At 41.8% G+C, this 19,415-nt stretch overlaps 2 protein-coding genes and 1 long non-coding RNA gene across 4 annotated transcripts; 2 read left to right on the forward strand and 1 right to left on the reverse strand.

Moving 5' to 3' along the window:
• Positions 1-5,680: 5,680 nt before the first annotated feature.
• Positions 5,681-8,249, forward strand: LOC104425788. 2 transcript variants are annotated; one of them, XM_010038586.3, is made up of 4 exons: positions 5,681-5,838; positions 6,290-6,485; positions 6,611-6,674; positions 7,290-8,249. In XM_010038586.3, exons 2-4 carry the CDS (start codon positions 6,328-6,330, stop codon positions 7,593-7,595), a joined length of 528 nt encoding a protein of 175 aa, XP_010036888.1. In that variant the 5' UTR covers positions 5,681-5,838; positions 6,290-6,327; the 3' UTR covers positions 7,596-8,249. The 2 variants fall into 2 exon arrangements, with proteins under 2 accessions (XP_010036888.1, XP_010036889.1); XM_010038587.3 differs by having other exon boundaries at positions 7,299-8,249.
• A 315-nt stretch (positions 8,250-8,564) lies between these two features.
• LOC120289473 lies at positions 8,565-9,241 on the forward strand. The gene is made up of 2 exons (XR_005547484.1): positions 8,565-8,681; positions 8,989-9,241. It is a non-coding gene; the product is annotated as an uncharacterized LOC120289473 (long non-coding RNA).
• A 6,826-nt stretch (positions 9,242-16,067) lies between these two features.
• Positions 16,068-17,425, reverse strand: LOC104425787 (ribulose bisphosphate carboxylase small chain, chloroplastic). Its single transcript, XM_039304370.1, has 3 exons — positions 17,176-17,425; positions 16,799-16,933; positions 16,068-16,659 (listed from the first exon to the last, which is right to left on the reverse strand). Exons 1-3 carry the CDS (start codon positions 17,353-17,355, stop codon positions 16,429-16,431), a joined length of 546 nt encoding a protein of 181 aa, XP_039160304.1. The 5' UTR covers positions 17,356-17,425; the 3' UTR covers positions 16,068-16,428.
• Positions 17,426-19,415: the final 1,990 nt, after the last annotated feature.

The raw sequence follows: 19,415 nt of genomic DNA on the forward strand, positions 1-19,415 counted from the left end.
CCAAATAATAGTGATTGGAAAGAACCCACTTTCACCCCCACTCTTAGGAACAAGTCCATGTCCTCAATGCATACAAAGCCTCCCCTACTCAAGTCATTTTGATCATATGTGTTGGAATATAATATGCGAAAACGACATAAATTTGCAATTTACGTCAACGTAAATTCACTAAAAAATAAACAAGAAATAATAAGGACACTAGAAATTTCTTACATTTTACCCAAAAAAAATAATAATAATAATAATGACACCAAAAATTTACGTGATTTGGTCCAAGTATCAGTACTTACGTCAATGGAAAGAGCCAGTAGTAAATAATCCACTATAATCAAAGAATCAAAATTTATAATCGTTCATACGCTTGAGTATTTCTCACATCTAGATTTAAACTCAAACCTAAAGTGTTTATAAATAAATAAATCACCCGAACATGTTTACATTGTACAAAATTATCACACATTCAAATTAAAACAAAATGTTTTACGTACGTTGAAATTAGAAACTCTAGTGTTCGTTTTTGGTCCACGTACGTATGGCTTCGCATTCCTATTCAAGGCTTCGCGTGGCTGGACGTCTTTCTTGTGTGTGGCTTACGAAATCTTGCGGCTCCTAGGTGCAGCTCACTTCTCCACATAAAAGAAACCCTAGCCTTTCTATATCATGTGCACGGAGTCAAAACTTTGACTCTGGGCACGTGAAATCCTTTGTTCAAAATTCTTATTCGGCTCCTGCAGATAAAGAATAAACATTTGGTCCTTTTTTTATTCTTTTTTATTTCCTTTTTTTTTTTTTTTTAAACCTTCATGGAGTCCAATGAATCTCCTTCCATTAACCGAAGACATCCAAGACCCGAAAAGAGTTTTGAATTTCTTTTCTTGTGTGTAATCTTGAATATTATCAAAAAATATATTCACAATCAAAGAATAAAAATTTTATCCAAGCGAATCGTGTTTTGCAATTTGCAAAAACTCAAACTCAAAACATAATTTAATAATATAGTAAATACCATTGTCCCGTGTCATGATTTTTATTTCCAGCACATTATTTCCTGTAAATGAGATTGCATTTGCACATGTGAATGTTCATATGACCATCGTTTTATCTATTTATGTTAAAATATGCATCGTAGCTCAGAAAATGTTGCTGAGTATCATTTGAGGTGGACCATGTCATGCTCAAAATCCACAAAGTTAAGAGTGAATCATAGCTCTTTCTAGAGGTGAGCATAGGAAAGAACCGAACTAGCCAAGTTTAGACAGTTCTTAATTCCTAAAATGAGGAACCAATAAAAATCAATTCGGTTCCAGTTTCAAGTGTAGGCTGGGCCCATAGTTTTTTTTTTTAATATTTTATTATACAATTCTTACTTTACAAAACATTGGGGGTTGTATGTGTAATCTCGCACTCTTCTCAAAACCCTAATTGCACGTTCTCATCTTGCCAGTCAAGCCTCACGCTTAATCCTTCTCAGTCTCTATCTATCTCGCCTCGAGAGGGACAGAGGAAGCCTCGCTCGATGCTGAACTCCCCGCTGTCCCTCTTGATCAACGCCTCCCTCCTGCTTGATGCCATCTCAAGTCTCGACTCTAGCCTCACGATAGAAACAGAGCATGGCGTGAAGGGAGCAATTGAAGTGGGTCCGTGGAGTCCCCATTGCAATGCCAAAATGCCATAGTGCTCGCGCACATATATAAAGCTAATCGAGAAGACCTAGAGATGAGACTTTCTTTCTTCTCTCTCTCTCCTCAACTCTCCGAGCAACAGTCTTGCAGGGAATAGAAAAAAATATATAAAAGGAGAATTTAAGCACCCCTGATTATTAGACTCACTCAATAAATGGACCGAATTAATAAGTTCGATTCAATCCTGTTCCAAGACTAGGTGGGCCTGCTCCTTGCTCCACAAACTGAGAATCAACAATATTGGTCCGACTCTTAGTTCTAGGGTGGAAGTGACTCAACCATGAATGTATCACCTCTAGTTTTGAATTGCTTTCACCTATGTTATTACAATTGTCATATGACATCAATTTAATATATATATATATATATATCCTTTAAAAGATATCATCTATAGTGAATTTTGAAGTCATCTAAAATTTTCTCTTAATATTTAGATAGTAAAACAATTGCGCTTATGTTTAATATAAGAATTGTTTTCCATTTGGAAACAAAAATAACTCTAAAAGCACGTTAAATTCATACACTAAAATTATTTTCAAGTAATTATTAAAGAAAAAAACTATTTCACATTCGTAATATATATAGGGAGAGAGATCTCCTAAAAATGGAGGTAATGTCTTGGTGTCGACCATGATAATAGCTTGGTGGAAGCATAGCCACAGCGACGATTCATCGGTGGCGACTCACCAATGGCCGTGAAGATGTTGCCAAACTCCAATGGCAAATCTGCAACAAGACAACTTCTCCTCCTTAAGTTTAGGAGTACTCACTTAAATGTTAAAACAATATGATGTCGCCCATTCTTTAGAGACAACAATTTAAAGAAATTTTTTTACTAAAAATAGAGCCTGAATTGAGCCAATTAAAAGAAAAATATGGAGTCGGCCACTCAATGATGGCAGCTCACCAATGACCACGAAGATGTTGCAAAACTCCAATGGCAAATCCGCAACAAGATGACTGCTCCTCCTTAAATTTAGGAGTACTAACTTAAACGTTAAAACAATATGGAGTCACCTATTCTTTAAAGATAATAATTTAAAGGAAATTTTTTTTACTAAAGATAGGTTCCGAATTGAGTTGAATATGAATTGCTCGAGATCATGTACAAGTGGCTAAATGTGTTTTTGGTGATGTTTTTGTTTGGTATTAGGGAACAGAATTGAAAAAAACTATTTTTATTCTAGAAAACAATTTTTTAATGAAGAATGCGTTTGGTAAATTTGTTTTTGGAATAGAAAAAGAACATAAACATGTTTGATAAACTTGTATAATTTTTTTGTTTCTTTTAATTTTTTAATATTTTTATTTTATTTTTACTTTTTTACTTTTTTCTTCCTTTTGGTCGGTTGTCGCCCCTCGGCCATGGAGCTGACCGACCGGCGACGGGTTTGGCGACCTCGCCCAACCACGGCAAGGCTTGCCGAACCAGGCGAGCTCGAGCTTGCCCAGATCGGTGAGGCCGAGCCTCACCGGGGGCGATGTTATGGCGAGGTCGTCGGCCCTCAACGGCGTCGCCGGCCAAAGAAAATAGAAAAAGGAAAGAAGAAGAAAATAAAGAGGAGAAAAAATATGAGAAAGAAAAATGGTTTTTCGGAAGTGTTCCAAAAATAATAAATAATTTTTTCTTATCTTTTGTTTTATTCCAAATTTATTTCCGAAAAAAAATAGATTTGAAATAAAAATGCTAATAAACGTGTTTTATTTTTTTATTTTATTTTATTTTTATTCCTCATAACTAAAAATTAAATATTTGAAGGTCAGGAGGAGCTACCTGTGGAGCCGTACATGGTTAGTGGATGCTGTCTGTTGGAGACATTGAAAAGTGCTCCCTCCCACTTGCTCGCTCGATTGAGAGCAAGAGGCTATGGCTGACCGAGGGGCCGCATTTAATTGAGGGATTGCCATTTCCAGAACACGGCATGTGGAGGCATCAAATGCCCATTTTCACACCACACAAAAGCCAAAACGGATGAGCAATGCCTACCCCACAACCAAAATTCTCCAAAATCTACGAAAATACCCATGTTAAATCTCGATCCCCAAATGGGTCGAGCTAGATGCTCTAGCCTTTTTAGTTTGTATTTGTCTACACTAGCCCGCCTCAATTGCCTTCCCTCTTGACTCGCACGTGTAAGTTCACCCTAATAATTTCCCGTAACAAAAGATTCAATATGCATTTTATACTGTTGGAATTGTTCCACATTAACTATGGAAGAAGTTGGTAGTCATTTCATAAGTGTAAGGGGAAGTATCATCTTGAAAACTAGCTTCCAAAATGAGAGAAGCTCAAGACCATCAACACTGATATCAAAGCCAATTTACTAACAAGTCTTTAACCCAATTTAAGACTCGATATGTGAGGAGGAAATTATTGAGATTGTCCCGTATTGATTATGGAATGGGGTAGTGATTAGTTTATAAATGTGAGAGAAACCTTTAAATTACCTTTTAGGTTGATAGAGGCTCAAAATCATTGGAAGAGCCAATTTAGTGTCAAGCCAGCCTTTTTGATATTATGGCTCTTACAGGTAGAACCGATACGTAAAATACGTACTCACGCCGGTCTTCAGACTTATCGATGGGTGATAAGGTAAGACAATTGAGATAATGAAACCTAGTTATAATCCACTACTTAATTTGGTCCTTATCGGGAGTTACAAAAGCCGGAATGGCCGTAAGTTCACAGAAAGTGCACGTCTCCAAGGCCTACTAAAATAATGTAATAATTGCCTCTTGGCTCCCCAATCATCGACCTCCAGTGCGGTCTATGATAATTCGAATGAATTTCGTCTAAGACTCTCCGACTTTATTTTATTCTCTCTCTCTCTTCTTCTTCTTTTTTGTGAAACGGTCGAAATTTCGACGATGATTCTTGATAAGCCCGAGAAATATTCCACTCATATAAGACAATCTTGACACTGAGGCCAAAAGAAGAAAAGAGAAAGCCACTTTAGAGACGGCACAATAATAAGTGGAAAAACCAAGCAATGATATTCTGCCTTTCTACTAGCTAAATTAGATGCACGCCATCAAATTGGACAAAGGGGGCCCTTCTTGAACAATCAAGCTGGGCTGAGGTCACTTAAGTGACTTGAATTTAACACGTGTCGATGAATCGAATACTTTATTTTCCACTCCCCAATCAAGCATCGCATTGTTTGGGTCAATATGCCCACAAAATCGATATATTATGGTAGATGCACATAATTTGAGCGATATCATTGAAATTTCTATCTTTTTTGGTAGTAATATAACAAAAATTTTTATAAATAGAAAGATTGGATACTCCATTATTTTATTAACAAAATAAGACGCGCTCATTTTCATGCATGAGAAATAAATTTGAATATGTTTTAAAAGAGGAAAAAGAGAAATTGATGCAAATTTAGGAAATGGATTTGATTTTATTGTAAATTTGGGAAAGATTCCATTTAAATTCAGAATTGGCTTCATTTTCATGAGATAAAAAATGGGAGTTGTGTCGATTATTTTTTTAGCTTTTCCAACAGGGCGAGGCGGATTTTCAGAAACCCTAAAATCAGACAAACTAGCTATAAAAAATAAAATAAAATAAAAAAAACCCTTTTTTTGTCATGATTTTTTTTTTTTTTTGGGGTTCCTTGGGGAGTATCTTTTAATAAATAATCATCGACATTCTTACGCGTGCGTGCGTCACGTGGAACAGAATTGCCCCATTCGTATATTTTATCTCATCATGACCGAATAAAGCGCTCCCTTCCACGCTTTTTCTTTTTCGACTGCAGAATAAAAGCTCCCAAAAATCCTCCCCCACAAAAAGAAAAAAGGATCGACGGCCAAGATGTGAGATCACGGAGGTCAGAGGAATAAATCAGATCCGACGGTGGAGACGCCCGATCTCACAGCTGCGCGCGCGGATCGGGGTCGCTTTATCCCGCAACCCGGGCCCCACCTTCTGCGTCTCCTTCTTTTCTCTCTCTCTCTCTCTGTCTCCGTGGCTGCTATGAATACTCAGCCAATTCCTTCGCTTTCCCTCTCTCTCTCTCTCTCTCTCCTCTTCGCCGGAGATCTCTCTGTCTGCAGCGCTTTCCCGCTCCTCCTCTCCCGTCCCTAATTCCCCTCCTCGATTTGCTCCTCCTTCGTGGAGGAGCCTTTCGAGTCGTCGCCCCCTCAGGTCTCTCTCTCTCTCTCTCTATCTCTGCCTTTTCATATGCGTAGATCTGCGAACTCGGATTGACGATGTTGGACGCCCCTGGTTTTGCTCTATTCCCCGAAAAACCTCTTTTTGACTCTGGGTTTGTCGAAAAATTTCACCTTCCGGAGTAAGATGTTGACCAAAAGCGGACTTTTCTATTTTTCATAGAATTTTTTTTTTTGGTCAGATATATTTCATGGATCATGGAGTCCTTCTCTTGCGATTTTTCATGGATTATGTTGACGCCTCTCTTCTTGTGTCGTAGATTATCTATTTTTTTTCGGGGGGGGGGCGATGGTTAATTTTGGTCACGGGATGATGAGATGAAATGAAACTGTTCTTTGTTGGCTTTTGATTTGCGAACGAAGAGAGCGTTTCATGATATGATTGTAGCGATTGTGTCGTTATGTTAAATCTGAAATCTTTTCAGGCGTTCCGGTTCGGTTTATTTTACCGGCGAGACCGAGAATGAATCGGTGCGGATATCAGCAGAAGAACGCCATGGGAGGCTACGAGGGGATGAGGAGGGTGGTGGTGGAGCCGGTGGTGTGCCCGAAGCCTCGTCGAGTCGGCCTGTTGAATCCGTCCATGGACGATCCCTTCCGGCCTCCGAGACGTCATATCAAGTAAGTAATCCGTCACCTAACCTCTTCTTCCTTTTTTTTTTTAACAATCTCACGGTTTTGGTCGATTTGGTTGTTTGATTTGGCTGATTTGTGGGTTTTCTTTCCTTTCTCTTCTGCGGGAACAGTCACCTCGCAGAGGCAGGGGATTCAACGGCCGGGCCCGAGCTTCTTGACATCATATTAACCAAGGTCTCTCTCTCTCTCTCTCTCTCTCTCTCTCTCTCTATCTGCTGGTTGAAGAGTTGTTCGGTTGGTGTAGAAAGTTTCTGCCACTGCGCTGTATTAAAATTTTTGTTTTGACCAGTGAACAGTAATGGCCGTCCTCCCTATTCTATCTTATCTTGTTATTTCTTAGCGCAAGTTGATCACTACTTCCCCCCAAAAAAAAAAAGAAAAAAAAGATGATCACTACTGGCTGATTTTTCTTTTCTTGAATTTAATTAGCAACGGGTTTTCGTGCAACCAGTTTAGTGATGAGAAACTTTCTTATTAGATATGATTGACAAGTGATCTCGACACGCTCGCTTTATTTTTTTGTCATCCTTTTGACCCTTTTCTGTCTCCACCGGATCTGAGCTTCCCCTCAAATGGTTTTAGTTTACCTTATCTGTGAGAGGACAAGGTCAAATTTCCTTCTTGCATAAGGCAGGATTGGAGGGAGGACTACGAACTTTGCTTTCTCAGTTTAAATAGAGATTGATTTTTTTCTTCCGTGGTTGGGTTGTAGATGTAGGAAAAGAAGCTTTTCGTTGGCTTGACTTTTTTGCTTTTCTGTTCAATATGATCCTAACTTCCTGCTCTTAGCTTCTGCAGGGAGGTTATGGAGGTGAGAGATCTGCTGCTCCTGTGGCTTCATCGCCGCCATTTTTCTGCGGATCTCCTCCGTGCCGGGTGTCGAACCCCGTGATCCAAGATGCCCAGTTTGGGACTGAGCAGTTCATTCCATCATCTCCCGCACCACCATCGCCATCATCCTTATCTGCGCGTAAGGCAGGAGGAGGAGGATCTGTGAGGATGAAGTTTGGGCACAAGCCTGCCCCCGTGAGAATCGAAGGTTTCGATTGCCTGGGGAGAGATCGCCGCAATTGCAGCATCTCTGCCTTGGCCTAATCAGAGGCCAAATATAACATAACTATATGCAGAACATGAAGGAAAAAAAAAAAGGGCTGCCAAAGTAATTTTTGAGATGGAAGAGCAGACGTGGTAATTTCGGGAGAGATGAAGAGGAGGAACTAATTAAAGATAAGGTGAATCTGTAGTTTTCTACTAGTGCTACTTGTATATATGAGTCAATGGGATGTTGTTGTGGAATTTTATTTTTTTTAAGTGTTCTTGGGTGTCAATCTCGAGAACTTGTACATGTAACTTATGGGGGTCGTGAGAGATGTTAAATTTTTGCAGAATAAAAGGGGGAGAGAAGTCTTTCTCTTTGTTAGGGTGTGTGTTTCTGTACCTCGTTTTTGTGAGAGCTGGTTGAGAAGTGTTGAGAAGGAGGGAGGGAGTGAGTCTGTCTTGCTCTGTGTAATCTTGTTTCATCACTTTCCATTGTCTCTGTCCCCCACTGCTAGTTGTAATTTGGAGGAAGAAGTGGAGGAGTGATATCCTTTTTTTATTTTGGGGGAATCAGACATCTCACTTGCTTCATCATCCTGCAGCAATCAATAAGTCCTGTACAAAAGCACATGGATGATGAGATTTGGGAAATCTATATATGTAAATAATCGAATTTTCTTTTGTTTCTTTTATATATATATATGTTGGAGATGTCATCATCTATTGCGGATGAATTCAATAATGTAATTTCTGGCGACTTTCGGGCAAGGCAGCTGGAGCATTGGTCTTCGCTTCTTGTTGGGTCGTTGAGGTGGACAATTGAAACTTCTTGGTACTATCGCCCCACGCTTGTGAATTGTAAATTTCCCATGCTCTGTTGGTTCCTTGTGGCTTTGGATTTTCATGGAGGGAAATGGGTCCCGGAGGGCGGTGACGTTGACGGGTTTCGAATTTGAAAGGCGTCAAAGGTGGGGGTGGGGTTGGGGTTGGGTGGCGCGGGGCTGGTGTGGTGGTGGTGATGGGTGAGTTGAATTAAAGGGACCCAAGGTTTGGCCATACCCAGTGGTTGAGACGTCCTGTGCTGTCATGTGATCCCGCTTTTGTTTCTTTACGTAAGGGTCTGCTGTTGAAGAGACAGACACGGTAAATGTTACTTTTAACCTTTGCCTTTGCATGCTTTAATGAATGAGCAATAGGGGTGCCAAAAAAAAACAAAAAACAAAAAGAACCGGGACTGAATTGAAATAAGAGGTTCTTGGGCAATTCCGAGAGGACCGATTCCTAAAATTGGGAACTGGTGGATATTGGTCTGGTTCTTAGTTCCTAAGTGTGGATCAAACCATTTGAATCACCCAACAATTTTTATTATTTTGAAATTCTAAATGTCATTCTTTTCTAATAACTCGGTTACGCTCATCACTTATATCTTTCGCTCTCTCACTTCTCTCAGTTACGCAGTGCCTATACCTCCTCAGCTTTTGCCTAAGTCATGTCCTTATTGTTGAATACTGATTGTCGCCTCCCTCTCTTGCTCTTGCCTCTTTGCACCAATTCAACAACTAATCATGATCGCAACTGCATCTCATTGAGGTAAATACTCATTGCTTTGTTTTTGGCCGCTCTTTGTACAAAGTATAGGCTGAGAATTACACTAAAGATTTATGTCAAACGCTCTTCAATTTAGGATTTGTTAATGATCTCCACTCATTTTGATGTTGTTTTGATAAGCTTTTATCATAATAATTGCTTTGATGTTGCATTTAGGTCTCTTCTTCGAACTAATCATTGTCTGTTCATTAAAATGCCAAAAAGAAATGCATGAACAAATCTAAGTATTCTTATGCTTTGTGTCTCAACTGATTGTTGTTTAGTATAGACGTTCAGTTATCTACTTGGAACTTCAAACTGTGACACTATAGTATATGACTGATACCTTACTTGATTCATGTTAAATTGTTTGTATATGTGTTACCTTTGATTCTGGCTAGCTTTTGTTAGTCTTTCAATCATATGAAGATGTATATTATTTGATATAAAAAGTATGAAAATTTATCATGAGAAATGCCGCATGTTCTTATAAGTCATTGAGATGTCTTTCATGGATTGTGCTTGCTAGTTGTGGAAGGAACTTAGAGAGGTCTCATTAAATTGTCGCTAGTTCTACAAATAGGGAACAAGCCCACCTTGAAATCAATCACCCGGAATAAGCAGAGGACAGATTTTTGTATGGTTGAGACACAAACTTGGGCTTATGGCATTGCCAATCTTTGATTGAAATCGACATTGCAAATAAATCAAAAGTTTTTTGTGATTGAGAAGCTACTTCAAACCTCTAACCAAGGGTACACAAGTACTCCACCACTAGATTAACAATCAATGTAATTGCATGATGTGCATCACATTACTTATAACTCCCAATTTCATCCCTAATCTTTTTCTTTAGGCCGAATCATGAAGTCTATCTTGAGGTCCATATTGCTATACCATAACGCCCACTAATCAGAAAACAATGTTGATCACATAATTCATTCCTTGAGAAATTCACCGAGTGTCGATACACAGTGGGAGTGGACCAATCGACCATCGATTCTTATATCATTTGTTGGGAGTGCACAATAAAAGTTTGATACATTTACCTAGAGAGATCGCTAAGAGGAAACTCAAGCTTGAGGCCGTCAATATATCCAATATGACCATTTTCACTCAAAAACTTAAGTCAATGGGTTATATGTCAACTAGGATAAATTAATTGCTCCAGATCATATTATTTATTTGATGTGAGATCTTCTGACACAATTCACACGTGCATCATAATAAATTTAAGGTAGAATTCTACCCTCTTGAGCTCTAATAACTGATGTCTACCCTCTTGAGCTCTAAGAACTGATGTTGCGTTAGGTATCCAATCACAATCAGGCTTGCTCGATCAGTTTAGCTCTTTGGGGACGCAAGTTGATAGCTGTTGCAGTGAAATCGAATTGAAGCCTCTAATATCTTACCCATCTTGGACTCGTACGACTCTCCTTTAAGTTAACTACAAGTTAGCTCGGTTCTGCTTATCCCCAGTCCTCTTTTACAACTACCTCTGCGGATGTAGTACTTCTTTGGGTTCGTGAGGGCGGTTTGCACGTAATTCAATCGCTCGGATTGAAGTAGGAGCACGCATTTGCAAGGTGGTGCTGGCATCTCTTTCTGGGATTTGTCCTGGGTGATGAGAGCAGGACGATGTCAGTATTACTGGGCTATCTATATTCCAGGTCCATCATCAACTCATTTGACCGGTTAGTCCCTTTTCCTTGTACAATAACACAACATAAATTTCCGCTATTTCTTGAAACGTGAGTACCTTGATCTTTAACTAGTTGGCATTTCATTGTCAACCGAAGGCTTAACACGAAGAAAAAAGAAAAGTCAAAACGCGTCGTGTGTTCTACGGAAGTGACTTGATCATTTTTGCATTGTGATCTGGGGAAGTGAATTGGTGAGGGATGTAGTTCTTGGATGGGCTTGTTGATAGATATTTTCGTGGCGCACGGTGCATTAGCTTTTACCATGCAATAGTAGCCAGAAGGGTTATTTTCCATAGTGGAAATCAACCGTACAGATTAGTCACATAAAACTTTTCTGCTCAATAATAAAAAACTTCTTGTCTCGTCTGGATAAATTCCAAACTCTAAAAATACCAGGCTAAGCTTATGATCTAGATAAAACTTAAAATGTGAGTCAAAATCCTAATAAATGGTCCAAACATGAGATTATTTATTCTTGATTACATTTGTACTTAAATGTTAGGCGTTTGGGGGAAAAAGCAATACATTTTTTTTCTCTTCTCACTACGGTTGTATTAGTATTGGATTTAGCACGCATGCATGCATGCATATGTCACGGGCCTAGAGATGGACGACCCGAGAGGTTCCCCAGAGTCGACCCCAACTCGCCTGTGGACCTCCTACTCTTGCTCGGATTCCCACCGAGCCTTCTCCCCGAACATTGCAAGGGCGGGCGATACCGTTATTGAGTCATATTACGGGAGTCTGTTCCTTTCATTTATGTCGGTAGATGGTAGACGACATCATGTCGGTAGTTGAGGCGGTGCGATCTCGTCCGTCGATAGAATTCTAGATCAATGGATGTAATCCGAGGCCCTCAACTATAAAATGGGTGTCCTTCTTCATTTGTATCCATCCACTACTTCCGCAATATAAAGCAAGTCTTCTTTCCAGAGCTCTTCTCTCTAGATCCTTTCTCTCTCTACGATCTGGGTAAGGCGAGCGAGTGAGCGTTCGATTGAGCAAGGCTTGGCTTGGGTGATCCAAGTTGCCCGAGTCGCCGCGCGGTCACGATCCTAATCGATCGGCTCGTGACAAGTGGTATCAGAGCTAAAGAGAGATCCGTTTCCAAGAGATTGAAGAGCGCCAACTATTTGAAAGAATGTCAAGCCATGATGCGGCTATAGTTGGAGAAACTGTGCCTAGTATAGACACGCGCAGCAAAACAAAGAAAAGAGATCACTCGATGGATGCTGCGGCTATGTTCGATGAGAAGATCGGGAAGGTTCGGAGTGCCGTGCTCGAACTCATGGAAGGTCTTGACGATGTGCGAGACCGGATCATGGAGGTTGAGGGCTTGCTCCGTGAAGACTTCACGACCGGCATCAACCAAGCCACGATGCCATTGTTCGACAAGGACAAAGCTCTCGAAGCATCGATCGATGGTTTGAACGAGCGCGTCCAAATAATTGAGGAGGTAAGCCCGTGTAGGGACGAGGTCGAAGCCATGAAGGCGGAGATTCGAGAGCTCAAGACCGAGCTCGCCCTATGCAAACTTAGCATCACGAATGGTGTGATGCCTGCTCAAACGGTGACCAAGATCGAGGTGCCAAAGCCAAAGGAGTTCAAAGGCAACCGGTCCGCCCAAGAGGTGGACAACTTCGTGTGGAGCATGGAACAATACTTCGGCGCTGTCAACATCCAAGACGAGTCGACCAAGGTGCGAACTGCTTCCATGTTCCTATCTGATACGGCGATGCTGTGGTGGCGCAATAGGTGCGATGAGATTCGACGAGGCGCTGATCCCATGAACACATGGGACGACTTCGTGAGGGAATTCCGCGACTATTTATTCCCCGAGTTCGCTCAACAAGAAGCCCGAAGCATGCTCCATCGCCTTGAGCAAAGAGGCACGATCCGAGAGTACGTGAAGGAGTTCACGGAGCTCAAACTCCAGATTCGCAACCTAAGCGAAAAGGAGGCCTTCGGAGCGTTCATGGATGGACTGAAGCCATGGGCACAACTTGAGCTGAAGCGGCGGGACGTGAATAGTCTGGCACGTGCGCTGAGCATGGCCGAGTCTCTCATCGACCTCACCAGGGTTGAGCCGAGGAACAACCGAGCAAGAGATTGGAGGTCGGATCGACCCGAAGACGACACGAGAAGCACTCCCCGTGGCGCACATGATCAAGGCGGCCGAGCCAAGGCGTGGGGAGAAGGGACTTCTAAGCCGTCCTTCCAAAGAGGTCGACCACCGATCGACTACGCGAGTAAGTTCGATCAACCTCCGCCCTCTCCTTGCTTTATTTGCAAAAGTCCGCACTGGACCCAAAAGTGCCCGAAGAAGGGACGAATCAATGCTCTCCTTGCCATTGAGGAAGAGAAAGAAATGCCCAAAGAAGATAAGAGGCAGATCAGGATTGGAGCTGTGAGGATGGTCAACTCCGTGCAAGCCCGATCGCCGACCAAAGGAGAAGGAATCGCTCCAAACACGGACATGTTCTTCGTGGAGGTCAAAGTGGGCGGCCGAACGCTTTACGCTTTGGTCGACACCGGCGCATCCAACATGTTCATGTCGACCGAGGTTGCAAAGGCCTAGGGACTTCACGTGGAGCCATCCGGGAAGTCGTACAAGCCCATCAATTCGGGCGACTTCCATGGCGTTGGAGCAACACCCGACGTGGACGTCAAGATTGGCGGATAAAGGGGCCGAATGGCATTCGGGGTAATCCCTCTTGACGATTATGATCTCATACTTGGCATGCAATTCTTCGAGAGTGTGGGAGTCATGATCGATATGAGGACGAAGTGCATGATGATCCTCGACCAAAAGTGCCCATCGATGATCCCCATGATCAAAGGGGTGGTCGACACCAAGACCATGGCGTCGATCCAACGCCTCGACAAAAGCTTGAAGGCCGTCATGCGCATCAACAAGCTGTCCGAGGTGAAACCGCAAGTCAAGTTGGATCCGACTCCAACACACGCCATGCCCATCCAAGCGCTCTTCCCCTAGGTTGAGTGCGCGCCGCGTGCTCCGTCCAAGCCGACACCCGAGCCACGTGCCAAGTCCGACTTCATCATCGAAGGATGCGGTCCTTCGTTCATGAGCGTCCGAGCGAAGCGGAACAAGCACAAGAAAGCTCGTGCCAAAGCCCGCAAGGCTGCCCGTCAAGCTGAGAGCGACGAGGACGTCGCTCGATTGAGTGGGGGAGAATGTCACGGGCCTAGAGATGGACGACCCGAGAGGTTCCCCAAAGTCGACCCCAACTCGCCCGTGGACCTCCTACTCTCGCTCGGATTCCCACCGAGCCTTCTCCCCGAACATTGCAAAGGCGGGCGATACCGTCATTGAGTCATATTACGAGAGTCTGTTCCTTTCATTTATGTCGGTAGATGGTAGACGACATTATGTCGGTAGTTGAGGCGGTGCGATCTCGTCCGTCGATAGAATTCTAGATCAATGGATGTAATCCGAGGCCCTCAACTATAAAAGGGGTGTCCTCATTCATTTGTATCCATCCACTACTTCCGCAATATAAAGCAAGTCTTCTTTCCAGAGCTCTTCTCTCTAGATCCTTTTTCTCTCTACGATCCGGGTAAGGCGAGCGAGTAAGCGTTCGATCAAGCAAGGCTTGGCTTGGGTGATCCAAGTTGCCCGAGTCGCCACGCGGTCACGATCCTAATCGATCGGCCCGTGACACATACATGATCTCTAGCAACATTCTATATATTAAGGTTCCGTCCATTTTATGGAAAATAATTTCCAAAAAAATATTTTCCGAATTTTTTGGCATTCATTTCATAGAAAATAAGCTAGTCAAGGGCAATGTTTTCCATAATTAAAAAAACAAAAAAAAACAACTTCAAATGTAAGGAAAATATTTTTCAATTTTTTTTGCATAATTTCTTTCACGTTATATTCTTTCACCATATACATTTTCCTTTTATTTTTATGTTTTCTTTTTCTTTTTTTTAAAACTTGAGTTTTTAATTCTTTTTCTTCTTCTTCCTTGGCCAGTCGCCTGCCATGGCTAGCGATGGTCGATGACTGGCCACAAGCCAACTCCAGCAACGTCGACGAGGCTTTGCCCAAGGCCAGATTCGGCGAGGGCAAGGCTTGAGGTCATCGGATCTAGCAAGCCACGAGCTCACTGGCCTCAACAGAGCTCGAGCTCAACTAGATCGAGTCGGTGAGCTCACGGATCGCTTGAGCTTCATTGAGGTCAACAAGCTCAAGGCTCAACTAGCCTCAACAAAGCTCGAGCTCCCCAGATCTAGCAATTTACGTCTTGGTCAATTGCCGAGCAACTGGCCATCGTCAAGGCACGAGGTGGCAGAGGACGGAGGAGGAAGGTAAAGAAAAAAAAAAAGGAAAGAAAAAGTAATAAAAATTTGATATTTTAAAAATAAAAACAATTAAAATTTCATTTTAAAATATATATATATAAGCTAAAATTAAATATTTTTGGTCAATCAAAATTTTGGTAATTTTTTTTCTTTTCAAAAAATCAAATTAGATAACAAACAATGAAAAATATTTTTCACTCCATTTTCAAGTTTTTAAGTTTTAACCAAATATTGAAAAATATAGTCGTTTTCTTGAAAAATGACTTCCTAGAAAATATTTTTCGAAAACATGATATTTTCCGCAAAACGAATAAACCCTAAATGTAAGCTGCATACATAGTCATTTCCAGAGTGTTTCTATACATACAAGTAGTTTTTTTTTTTTTAGATATACATACAAGTTTGAAGACCACTATTTAAGTATGCACTATTATCTCATGACAAGTGCGAAGATTTTTTTTTTTTTTTTTTTTGTCAGTCCTACTCTATTCCTACTCTACACTCATTCTCAAACTTTGCCCGCCTTTTGCGGGCGAGAATCAAAACCCACTCCCGAAACTTACGCGTCCCCACCCCATCCCCCTGAGAAAGTGGGGATTTGAACCCCTCACCTCCCCCTTCCATATTGGAAGGGTGGCCACTGGGCGAATCCCAATAGTTGACGAGTGCGAAGATTAAACAGATTACAAACGTATAGCTTTTATCTTTCGGTGACGATCTACTGAAAGTAGAGATATCTCATTGTTCCTAGAGTAGGCCAAAATGTCTCAGACTTGAATGATGAGGCATTTATTTGAATTCAACGCCATGGAGGAACACCCATCCACCACTTGATCCCTCGGTCGTCATTCTTATCAACTCGTGAAATTCATCCATTATAACTCCAATGAAACCACCTATCTTTCAGGTCTTTCCAAAGCTTCTTTCAATTATCAGCAACTGATAGACATTAGACACATCGAGAAATGCCAAATCACAAAGAAACCAGCACTCCAAGAATTGAAAATGCTCTCTCATATTGTTATCAACAAAGCATAGCGGCCAACATCTGTAAGCTAGTGCTGGCACAACACTACTTTGTCCTCGTTATTTTCCCTTCCATTTCATCCTGAAACTCAACGAGACAAAAAAAGGACAAAAAAGGAAGTACATTATGCAAAATGATAGGAGAAACTTAAATCCGTGGAAAAAAAAAAAAAAGTTCACAAAATGGCCCTATTAAACCGGATTGAGAAGATGGGGTCGCTCCGACAGTTCCGAGCGCGGTGAACTTAGAAGCCTGGGGGCTTGTAAGCGATGAAGCTAATGCATTGCACTTGACGCTTGTTGTCGAAGCCGATGATCCTAACAAAGGCGTTGGGGTAAGTCTTGATGGCCTCGTCCAGCTCCTTCAACACCTGCAATGGGTCGGTGCACCCGAACATGGGCAGCTTCCACATGGTCCAGTAGCGACCGTCGTAGTACCCGGGGGATTTGTGGTTGTCGCGGTACACGAATCCCTTCTGCAATCGTGAAAAACAGAAATAATCAGACTCGAATCCCATCAAATCTCATCAAATATGTACCCGATCATGTGGTTTAAAGGTCCCTTGTACACGGTAAAACTGAATTTACAGCTGAAAGAGTAGTATTGGAAATGACCTCGAGCTCGAACTCCAAGCAAGGAACCCAGTTCATGCGGAGAAGGTACTCAATTTCCTTGAGGAGTTCCTCTCTTGAAAGGGGTGGGAGGTAGGAGAGAGTCTCGAACTTCTTCTTGCCAATTGGTGGCCACACCTTCACAATGCCAAATAACAAATCTCAATTTAATGCTCGAGAATCTACCCTAATTATCCTTATTATGCATGAGTGTGTCAAAGATCTACAAGAGACTCATTTACTAAACGAGGTGTCCAATTTTGATGGGGTTTTCTTGATGCACGTCGAAATGCCATTGTGTGCATAATCGCGCCGCTTGGTATACCAATCTTATGATTACTTCATCTTCGCATAAAGCGCAACTCTCTATCTCCGCCTACCTGCATGCACTGGACTCTGCCGCCGTTGCTGGCGATGGAGGTGATGTCGGCGGACTTGCGGGTGACGGGGAAGGCGGAGGCGGACTTGAGGCCGGTGAACGGGGCCACCATGCTGGCCTGCGCCGGGGAGGCGCGGTTGACGGCGGCGACGGCGGCGGACGAGACGATCGACGAGGCCATCTCTCACTCTCTCTTGATCTTTTTCTCGCACAAACGCTGTGAGGCCTACTTGAGTAAGGGAGCCAATTTATGCACACTCTTCGTTTAAATACACCATTATTGAGCTCCCTGCCGTCGCCGGTGCCTCCTCATTGGCCCCCACTAGATGCGCATCCTACGGCGGACATTTGATCTGGAGGGTCTCGAGCCATCCGTGGCCGTTGATCTCGTGAGTGGTGTGACTCTCACGGCAAAGGCAATTGTGGAGAAGATGGAATGCCTTATCTTTTGGAACCCATGTCACCTTGCCACGTGGACAAGGGGCCCCACAACCTTATCTCGACATGGCCGAGTACAGTTGAGGTGATCGTACGATTTGCTCATGGTTCTTCGTTTCTTGGGAGAGATATTCGAGTTTGGACCAAATGGTCATGTGGTTTATAGTTCTTGAATATCAAAGCAACGGATCTTTTTTAGGTAATTGGACAAAAGGAGTATTGGAGGGTATGTGTACATGTCAGAATAAAGATTATGGGGCTGCAAGTTGGAGGCATTGAGGCAGTCACATTTTGTGCATATTCCCAAAATTGGCCCATCTTTTCTTGGCTATTAGAAATTTTTTGGCAACTGTAGATGCTACGTGATGGAGAAGTTTAAGATTCCATCTCTCAACAGAAGGCAAAAATGGACCAGTAGTTCTTTCGAACGTATCCAGGCCTACCCCGTATAAATACTTTAACAACCAACAAAAAGAAAACAAAGGAAACGGAACCAGCTCTAAAGGACACAAATTGAAAGCTTAATGTGGGCTGGGGCTATCTCTTTAAAAGAAAAATGAACAAAAACATTCTCAGTATGCATTTTAGATTTTGAGCTAAGATCAATGAAACATAAGGATAAAAACAGTTTTTGACCCTTCTCAGATTCTCAATCTAATAAAAAAAAATCTAACATGTGAGTCACATTGGCCAAACCATAAAAATTCAACATCAAAACCATATCTTCTCTTTTATTATATTTTTTTTCCCGCTTGTCCATTCAATTATCTCCACGTTACTTCAAAAAGAAAATGTAAGAGCAAAGACATTTTGAAATGGGAAACAAAAGGAAGAAAAATAAATTGGAGAGCTGATCTCTACTAACTGTTTGCTTGAACATCCAAAAACATAGACAAAAGGAAGATCTCTTTGGTTCAGGTCAAACAAGTGATTAAGCCCTTAAAATCAATAATGGACCCGCCTCCGAAGATCCGAGACATTCTATCCACGCCCAAAAGGGATTTCAGCCGTGGCCCAAAAAGAAAAATTAGAAGAAAAATGATTTACAGCCGCGCAAAAGTGCATTCACCAATTTATTTATTCATTATTTGGCGATCAAGATTGGTGGCGGGAACCTTAAATCGATCCTCGCGATACTTGCTCGAATCGCCACGTCCGGTAGGGGATAAGGAGACAGGCATTTGGCGGGTGCTCCACTTGTTTCTTCAGTTTGAAGTTAAATTCTCTAGAGGGAAGCCCAATGTTTCGCTACAAGTTCGGGTCGAGCAACCGATCCCATTTCCCTCCGACAACATGGGCCGACATGATTGCTATCTATCGAATTGGGGTCATTTAACCAGTTTCTCGGACACATTTCAGCAGGTACGGCAAGCTCACGGAGAAAATATTCGGTTGTTACATGCCACCGTATTGATGTGAGTTCGTCTATTTATGGGTGAATGATAACTATTCTGCTCTAGAAATAGGTTTTGGAAGAGAAATAGATTTTTCTATTTCTATCTCTAGACGAGTTTCTGAGCAAAAAAATATGTTTGATGACGATATTAAATTTCTGTTTCAGAAATAAAAATTCGTTTGATAATAGTATAAAATTTTTATTTCTTAAAACAAATTTTTCTTTTTTTGGAGCAAATGAGATGTCCATTCTTACAAATTTCATATGCTTATGAACCCATTAACCAAAATACAAAGTATTAGTTGTTATATCAAATTTTCTAAATTTTCACACAAAATTCTTTAGCATCCACCTAGATAAGCAATTACGGTCAAACAATATATTTATCAATAGTCTCCATACAATAG

The sequence above is a fragment of the Eucalyptus grandis genome, chromosome 11 (assembly GCF_016545825.1).
Source record: "Eucalyptus grandis isolate ANBG69807.140 chromosome 11, ASM1654582v1, whole genome shotgun sequence".
Classification (NCBI taxonomy): domain Eukaryota; kingdom Viridiplantae; phylum Streptophyta; class Magnoliopsida; order Myrtales; family Myrtaceae; genus Eucalyptus; species Eucalyptus grandis.

Coding starts and splice junctions, on each gene's coding strand:
- LOC104425788 (XM_010038586.3), top strand. CDS start 6,328: ATGAATCGGTGCGGATATCAGCAGAAGAACGCCATGGGAGGCTACGAG. Junction 6,486..6,610: donor CCTCCGAGACGTCATATCAA/GTAAGTAATCCG, acceptor CTGCGGGAACAG/TCACCTCGCAGAGGCAGGGG. Junction 6,675..7,289: donor TTGACATCATATTAACCAAG/GTCTCTCTCTCT, acceptor TCCTGCTCTTAG/CTTCTGCAGGGAGGTTATGG.
- LOC104425787 (XM_039304370.1), bottom strand. CDS start 17,355: ATGGCCTCGTCGATCGTCTCGTCCGCCGCCGTCGCCGCCGTCAACCGC. Junction 16,934..17,175: donor GCAGAGTCCAGTGCATGCAG/GTAGGCGGAGAT, acceptor GGCATTGTGAAG/GTGTGGCCACCAATTGGCAA. Junction 16,660..16,798: donor GCTTGGAGTTCGAGCTCGAG/GTCATTTCCAAT, acceptor TCACGATTGCAG/AAGGGATTCGTGTACCGCGA.